This window comes from Panicum virgatum, chromosome 3K, assembly GCF_016808335.1.
Source record: "Panicum virgatum strain AP13 chromosome 3K, P.virgatum_v5, whole genome shotgun sequence".
In the NCBI taxonomy this organism is placed as follows: domain Eukaryota; kingdom Viridiplantae; phylum Streptophyta; class Magnoliopsida; order Poales; family Poaceae; genus Panicum; species Panicum virgatum.
In genome coordinates this window covers 60,129,725-60,138,585 of record NC_053138.1, presented here as the reverse complement: position 1 = coordinate 60,138,585, position 8,861 = coordinate 60,129,725, and the positions used below count along the sequence as shown (strand labels likewise).

The 8,861-nt window shown below is 47.0% G+C and overlaps 1 protein-coding gene across 1 annotated transcript; it reads right to left on the bottom strand.

Moving 5' to 3' along the window:
• Window positions 1–359: 359 nt before the first annotated feature.
• LOC120700016 (bZIP transcription factor 44-like) lies at window positions 360–1,686 on the bottom strand. Its single transcript, XM_039984167.1, has 2 exons — window positions 1,125–1,686; window positions 360–1,017 (listed from the first exon to the last, which is right to left on the bottom strand). The coding sequence occupies exons 1-2, from the start codon at window positions 1,613–1,615 to the stop codon at window positions 939–941; spliced, it is 570 nt and encodes a 189-aa protein (XP_039840101.1). The 5' UTR covers window positions 1,616–1,686; the 3' UTR covers window positions 360–938.
• Between the last annotated feature and the right edge of the window lie 7,175 nt (window positions 1,687–8,861).

Here is an 8,861-nt window from a genome sequence, read left to right as displayed (position 1 = left end):
TCATGATACGTACACATTGTCTGATATATAAGAGCTCATGAACTCACACACATATACTGCCAATGGCGTGTAGCTTTTCTTTCCATCTCTTTTACAAGTCTCATGCTTTGTCACTACTAAACTTGCGCATGCTCCTTTTAAGGAACTAGGCTATGCAAGAGTTAGCCAAAGTCTTCTAGAACCAAGGGTTAGTGGGGTCCACGTGTCATAGGCTCAACCATAATTAATTTTATAAATGTATGTATGCCTTCAAAGTAATATCTATCACATGAATACCTGGGATTTCATTTTACCATCCCTCATATATTTTAGTGCAAAAAATAATCATCAAACAGACTGGTGCATCAATTTACAATACGTTGGATAAATGTAGCACCTCCCATCAGCTGATAAATAATAATACTACAAAGTACAAACATAATGAATGACGAACTCATAACATATTTCTTTTAATTGTTCATTTCAAGCTATATACGTTTTGTCTCTGCTGGTGGCGGAGCTATGTGTCGGCCAAAGTGGGTCATGGCCCCCCTTTCTCCACGCTAGCCTCACTGTATATCTATTTATCTGAATTGCTGCAACAAACAATATAGAGAAGAACATGGGGAGTGGCAGATCCATGGAAGGGAGAATGAGCTCAAGCCCTCCATACTGATTGTCAGATAAGGGAGCACCTTGCCCCTCGTTCCAATTTCAATGCATGGATGGGAGTTCTAAAGATAGAAGAAGAAGAGCCTCCATGCTTGTTTGGACTAAATTGACTGAAAAGGTAAAAGAACAGCCATCTATAGGCTGTAAAGAGTGAAAGAATACCTGAGCCATTGAGCCAGTTCAACTCGCCATGTACATAAGCCCCATCTAATAAGCCATACCTTAATTCTGAATCTTTTAGTTGTGTGTGAGCAGGTGTTGAAGCGAGGCTGCTAGCGTTATCGTGATTACTGTAGCACCAATCCCCACTTGGGTTCAATTCTAGCTCCACCACTGGTCTCTGCAGCGTGATCTATTGTGTTCTCCCTACAAATAAATAATAAATGATGACAATATAGACATTATTTGTTTATTCCCATAATGGCCTTGAACGGAAATAAATCATGCCTGACTGTCGAGAAGGCTGGGCGCACCTGGCCGTGGCCGACTGCAGCTGCTGCTCGAGCTTCTTGACCAGCTCGGCCTTCTCGTCCCTGAGCCACGCGTTCTCGCGGTGGACGTCCTCACAGTGCCGCACCGTGCGGCTGAGATGGTCGAGGAGGTGGAGGTTGACGCCGCGAAGGCGCGAGACCTGCTGGCACAGGTCGTCGAGGTGCTGCTCCTTGTGCATGCGCGACCGTGCCGCCGACAACCGGTTCGACACCATTCGGTGACGCCGACGCTCCTCCTCAGCCGCCAGAGACACCTTGTTCATCTGGTAGCCGCTACCCGCGGCGCCGTCTGAGCCCGTGCCCGAGCTGGGCGAGCCATTGCGGCCGGCGAGGTGAGCCGCTTCCTGGACAACGGTGTCGGGCTCAATACTCGCCATGTCGCTGCCGTCGACAGCGAGTAGAGAAGCAGCATCATGGAAAGCTGAGGCCGGCTTGAAGGACTGCGGGAAGTAGGCCTGATCATACATGTTCATTCCTCCCGGCAATAATCTTGTCTGCTGTCTCGACGGTTCCAGCGGGACGAGTCCCTCTTCAGTACTGCAGAGCAGGCGAATACTCCACTGCTGTTACGCTACTTTGATCATCCTTACATTCAATGATCTGCTCTACACATTGTACATTGACTCTCTGAAATCTAGCATGCACCCTGATGGCATCTCTGAATGCCAATTCGGCAGCCCTTCTGTGGGATTCCTCAGGACCAGCACCACCAATTTTTGCAGATACCTCTTTCAGCTCCGACAAGTACTCGATGCCGACAGGTATTGTGCTCTGTTGGTCAGCATTGCTGGCATTGAAAGCAAGCTTCAGCTTGCGGAGATTAGGCATAGCCCCTTCCTCGAATTCCAGCAAAGCTTCGCAGCACTTGAAACTGAAGTATTTTATAACTAGAAATCCGGTCTTCCCAATGACTATCCTCGCAGCCAGTCTATGGTATGCCGCGCCACGGCCTAGAGGGGCACCGGGAGCGCGGGACGGTGGCAGCTGCGTGGCACCTTCCCCCTGGCCGGCGGCCCCTCCTCCCCGGCGCCCTTCCTCGCCCTCTCCGCCGCTCCGGCAGGCCTCCTTCCCTCGCCGGTGCCCCTCCGCCTCTCCTCGCCTCGCCGGCACCCCTCCCTCCCCCTTCCTCGCCTCGCCATGGCAGGGCGGCGGTGGCCGGATCCTGCGCCGACAAGACCTCACCGGCCCCGCCGCCGCACCCGGCCGCGTCCTCCACCTCCGGCCGGGCCCCTCCCTCCGCCGGTGAGCCGTGAGGCCGCGCTGCCCCTCTCCTGCTCCCTCTGCCGGCAAGCCGTGGCAGCGCGGGCACGGGCCGCCGTGCTGTCCGAGGCTCCTGCTGAGACAAACCTGCCCACTGGGATTGGAAACATGACATCGCTTCGCGCGCTTGGATGTTTTGATATTAGTAGTAATTCGATAGAGAATGTACAGAGCCTTAGCATGCTGACAAATCTTGAAGATCTTCAGCTCACCTATTCTACAATACAGCCAGAAATTCAGAATAGCAAAATGCAATTCGTGCTGAACTCGATTCTAGGGAGACTCAGTAACCTCAAGTCTGCTACTCTGGCATCAAGATCCCCCAGTTATGCAAAATCTATTGTTGCTTCGGGCATGACCATTTCTGATGGCTTCAGCAGTTTGTCCTCTGCCCCAGCTCTTCTTCGGACTCTTGAGGTTTCGCCTCAAATTTGCATATTCTTCTACACCCCCAAGTGGATCGGACAACTCCGCGAGCTCTGCGTCTTAAAGTTTGGGGTTAGACGAATAGACAGGGATGGTGTTGATGTTCTCAGAGGATTGCCTGCTCTGTCTGTTCTCACCATGTATGTCCAGACCAAGCCTAGCCTACTCCCTCTATCTCATAATAAGTGCACTTATAGAGATTAAAATTTATCTCAAAATAAGTGTACATCTATAAATAAGACAAACTAATTTTAGTTATTTTTTTTACTTTCTTTTCACTCAAGATGTAATGATTACATCTTTATAAAGGTATATATATATACACGGCGAGGTTAAAATACACCTTATTGCATTTGCTACAGCAAATGCACAGACCCCCCCTCCCGGCCTGCGCCCCCCCCTGCGCGCCTCCCGGCCTGCGCGCCTCCGCGCGCGACCCTCACGCGCCCCGGCCCGACACGGCCCACCCGCCCGCACGTGGGCCAAACCCGAGCCCCCCACCCCGCTCCCCAGCATCTGGTTCCGGCTGGCGTGGCCCACCACGATTGATCGACAAATTGCAACATTTTGTGTTACCAGTTGCACCGATTATAACTATCCAGTTGCAACCTTGAGCGATGACCTCGAAAAAAGGGGCGTCCGGACAAAATAAATGAGGGGGAGGGGGCGAGTTTTTTTGAATAGATCGAGGAACATTCGAGTCGCCAGGTGGGGGGGACCGCCGCCGCCGTCGCCGCCACCTCCAATGAGAGCGCCCCCAGATCTGGTTGTGCGGGAGAGGGTGAGGATCTACCTGGGGGCATGACACCGCCGTCGCTAATCCAGCCTCCATCGCCGCCCCCAGCGCCCCACCACGATTCCCAGGCGCTTGTTGCGCTTGGGGATTATACGGCGGCGTTCAGAACTCGATGCTCCTCGGATGGAGGAGCAAATGCGCCGTTGTCAATGGTGTCGTTGTCCACTGTTGCCGCCCCAACGACAACCCCTGCTACTGCCCTAGCTCCTACGCAAAACTCTGAAGTTGAATCTGCTGATCTGCTTCATCATGTGACGACGCTGACGCCACCCGCCGCCCTACCTCCAGGATCGCTGCAGACTCCGGACGCTGCACAGGTTGTCTACCCGGTAAGCACTCTGCAAATTAAAAAAAAAGCTATGCTGGCCGTGCGAGTTGAGACAAAAAAAAAGGTGTGATTCGAGTTGCAAGTTTAGATACTGGTTAATTGCAACTTAGATTCATATGGATTGCAACTCAAATTTGTTTGTAAAAAAATGTGATTCGAGTTGTAAAATGTGATTTAATTTTGTCTGGTAATGTGATACTAGGTAATTGCAACTTAAATTGATATGGATTGCAAACTCAATTTTGTGCCCCCCGCAGGATCCAAATATAGCCCCTGTCTTTGTGCCAAGAGTGAGGCAGGTGTTCCCTACAAAAGACGATGCTTACATGTTTTATAGAGACTATGCGAGGCTAGCTGGATTCAGTCTAAGGACAGCAAGGACTAGCAAAGAAACCAATCATTGGGTGTGTTCTAGGGAGGGGTGGCATGAAGGCAAGAGGGGAGAGGAGCCCAACAAAACTGAAAAGGGATTGAAAAGATGCGGATGCCCTGCGTATGTCAAAGTGAAGCATGACAAGAAGCGGGGGCTGTGGTACTTTGATCATGTACAGCAAGCCCACAACCACAAACTGGAACCGTCCCCTAGGATGACCAGATACATGCATGAGCACAAGAACATGGAGGAAGGCATGTATGACATATTCAATATAATGACAAGAAATGGTGTTTCGCATCAAGCAACATTAAATGTGATGGCGGATCTGTATGATGGTAGGCATATGTGGGGTTTTACAGAGAAGAACATAAAAAACATGTAGGTGCTGCTGGTTTTTTCCCACCATATCTGAATTGCAACATCTCCGTACTAGATTTTTTTACATTACTGATGCTTTTTTTTGAAAAAAAATACTTGCAGTAAGGCGGAGAAGGTTAAAGAGGAAAGAGACGATGATCTTAATAAGCTTCTCCAATTTTTTAGGGAGTGTAAGGAGAATAACGAGCACTTCTACTGGGATATGGATGCAAATCCAAAAACTTGGGTGTACAATGCACAAAAGAAACAGCAGGCGCATGCAACTAGCCATGTTTGTTGGGGCCAATAATAACTTGAAGAATGTGACATTCGGGCAAGTGCTGATTGGTGACGAATCAACTGGATCATTCAGGTGGTTGTTTGAGACCTTCAAGAGCTGCATGGGTGGTCGGCAACCCCATGTAATCCTAACAGGTGTGCCATATTTCTTATCCAATACAATAATTGCAAACTTCATTCTATCTGGTTGCAATATTAGTTCCTTTTGGATTGCAAACTGCGTGCGTTTGACACTGTCTCCTCTCTGGTTTACTGTGTACTGCCAGATGAAGATCTAGCTATGATGCAAGCAATAAAAGTGGTGTTTGACAAGACACATCACAGAAACTGTCGCTGGCACATCCTAAGGCCGTGGGAGTTTGAGTTGGACCAGCTCTACACCCAACACAAGGATATGAAACTGAAAGAAAAATTGGAATCTTTGATAAATTATCCACTTGGACTAATGCAATTCGAAGTCGAATGGAAGAGGCTCGTTGATGAATGTGGCATTGCAGAACACCCTGCAATAAAAAAGGGAGAGGTGGATTTCAGCTTACTTCAAGGGGATGTACTGTGGCAGAATGACATCAACACAGAGATCAGAAAGCCAGAACAGGGTGCTCAAAGATGGCTATGTTAATGAGAGTACAAGCCTCCACATGTTTGCTAAAAGGATGCTAGACTCACTTCAGCACGCAGACCACATGGACGCCGGTGAGACACACTACGCCCAGGTCTGTGCAAAAAAAAAGAAAAAACTAAGATTAACTTAAAAATATGATAATTGGAAATACTACTACTTCACAAATTGGAGCTCTGTCCATATACTGACTGCAAACAAAAACATGGGTGGTGCAGGCTAAAGTGGTGCAAGCATGCAAAGCAAAGTTTGATGAGCAACTGAGCAGGGTGTACACAAGGGCCGTATACCAAGAGTACAAGAAGCAGTACAATAACAGCACAACATTTGTGATTGAACCCGATCCAGATCCAAGGGTGAAAAATGGATGGTTGGTGAAGCATGAAAATGGTGAGGGCAGCTTCTGCTGGGCCCAACATGCATTCAGGGTGGTTGCGGATAAAGATGCTGGTGAATATAGCTGCGAGTGCAAACAATGGGAACATACAGGTTTGGTGGTGGTGCTGCTGCTATTGATCTTTCTCTATAATACAACTCTGGTTGATGGATAAAAAATGCATGAACTCTGGTAGATCAAATAAAAAAATGCAAAACTCTGGTAGTCCACAAAAATTGCAAACCATGTAGTTCACCATTGCAACACCAGTAGTCCGCAAATGCAAACTATGGGGTAGTCCACAAATGCAAACCTTAGTAGTCTACAATTGCAACCCTTAGTTGTCCACAATTGCAAACTATGGTAGCCCGCAATTGCAACCCTAGTAGTCCACAATTGCAAAACTCTGGTAGACTACAATTGCAAAAAGACTGATTGACTTCACTGTCAAAATGCAGGTCTATTCTGCATGCACATCATCAGAGCCTTCACACACCTTCAAGTGAGCAGAATCCCAGAGAGATACATATTGAAGAGATATACTCGTGATGCAAAAGAAGAAGTTACATGGGATAGACACGACGGTGTGCGAATCGGTGCGCAAGCAAGCAAAGAGCAGTGCAGGATGTCGAAGCTGCTGCCTAAGTTAATGAGGCTTGGAAGAGCTGGAAGTAAGTCAGACCATGCCTTTGAGGAAGCAAACAGGCAGCTGGACAAGATTACTGTAGGCATTGAAATGTTCCCGAGAAGTGCAAACGATGAATCATCGGGTCCTGCCCCGCTAGCTAGTGGATCGGTTGAGCAATCCTTAAGTGCTGGCACTAATTCACCACCATCTTCAGCTTCGGTGCATGCTGGGATGTTGCTAATTGAGCCACCAATGTCACGCACAAAGGGCCGGGAGCCTGGGAAACAAACGAAAAATGATGTTCAGGCTCCACTTAATGGCACCCCGCTGAGCACATATACAAGGGCGAACTATGGTGACAGACAATGCAGCATATGTGGAGTATGAGGTACACATTACAGCACAACATGCCCGATGAACCCTGATCGAACCAAATCAGCAGAGATGCGTGCAGCTAGGAAAAATACCAAAAAGAATGATGGGCCCCCAAGGAAAAGAGGCCGGCCAAAGATCGTAAAGGATCTGCATGATGAAAGTGATCTGAGTCAGGATGAACTGAGTGAAGATGAGCTGCCCGTGGCGCGGGCTTGCAACGCTGCAACTGATGGGCATGTGGGACAAGTAGGCGCAGAAAACAGTGGCCGTTGGCAGAGAGCTAAGCATGTAAAATACCAAGAGTAGTGTGATTGCGTTGGGCAAAAACACAAAGTAGTGATTTATTCAGTACCCTGTGCGTGTTATCTTGGACTGTAAAAAAAACATGTTGCAACTATGATCAATAAAAACATTGTTATGTTTCTTAATTACAATTGTCATGCACTGCTAGATAGTTTGTGGTGTGCAGTATTGTATTGTTATGTGCAGTATGAGATGAGCAATTGTGATCAAATAAAAAATGGTGCCTTATAACGTGTTTTAACCAAATTGCAAACAATGTGTACACCTGATTGCAACCATGTATGTCTACCGGTTGCAAAATTGATGACAAACCAATATAAAAATGGGCGCAAATATTATAGCTACTTTGGTTACATATAAAGTGCACTTATAGCTACTCATAGAATTGTGAAGCATGTGTGTACACCGATTGCAAGAAAATATGTGTATAAAATGCAGATTGCAACATCAGTTCGGGGTGATTGCAACAACTATTCGGGGTGATTGCAATATGGATGCCGGTTGTAAAAAAATCAGTGATGACGACCAGATCACAGATATTGCAAAGAAAAATGAATAATATGAGCATAAACTGAAAAGTGGATCAATATCTTGTTAGATATATTTACATATCACGATTTGTGACGCTGCTGTATAACAGTTACACACAATTGCTACTACATAACAAACAGATACTCAAGTCCAGTTGCGTGGAAAAAAGAAAAAAAGGATAGAGAGTATCTACAGCGAGAGGTTTTTTGTACAGCTGATACTACATCATGGCACGCAACACAATTCCATAAAAAAACAAGAAAGAGAGTAGTCATCAGTGGGATCCGCTCCAGTCAATCTTCCTCCCGCTAAGCCTGTAGACATCCAGTTCATCGGGCAGGTCGACTTGGTTTAGGGGGTGGAAAATGCTGTAGTGCATCAGCTCAACCCTGTATATCATCCCCTTGAAGTGTAAAACACAAAAAAAAAATCAAAAAAGAAAATGAGAAACACACACATTGCTGGGGGCCGAAAAAAAAGACAGAAAGAAAGGGCTCACAGGATTGATGTCAATGTTGAGGCGCTCGCCGTCCCAATATTCCATGTATTTCCAAAGGAAGAACATGCAACCGCATGGGCCAGCTTGCTTGGGCAGATCGATCATTGGCTTGCTCCAGCGCTCAAAACAAGGGAATTTGTTATTGGTGACCTTCCGGAATGCAACACTTATGATTGGTATCTTGTGGTAGACCGGACGGTGGCGAGTTTCAGGAGAGGTGTTGCCCCAAACATAGTCAATTGAGTCTAGGATATCAATACGATTGTGTATGAGATTGATGCAGCACACAAAGTAGTTTTTCCTTGAGCATGCAGGCATGAACTTCTGTATGAAAAAAAGAGACTAAGCCCCCAATTGCAAATAACTTACAGAATAGTTGCAAAAGCATAGTAAAAAAGCAACAGCAAAAAAAAGTGGTGGCTCACAAATCACTTGCAAATGTGGGGGGCTGATGTGAATGTGAAAATTAGTTGACCAATTGCAAAGTAAGCTGGCAGCAGTTGCAAGTGAATAGTTGGCCAATTGCAAGTAAACTGACGGCA

Coding starts and splice junctions, on each gene's coding strand:
- LOC120700016 (XM_039984167.1), bottom strand. CDS start 1,615: ATGAACATGTATGATCAGGCCTACTTCCCGCAGTCCTTCAAGCCGGCC. Junction 1,018..1,124: donor CTGCAGTCGGCCACGGCCAG/GTGCGCCCAGCC, acceptor ATTTATTTGTAG/GGAGAACACAATAGATCACG.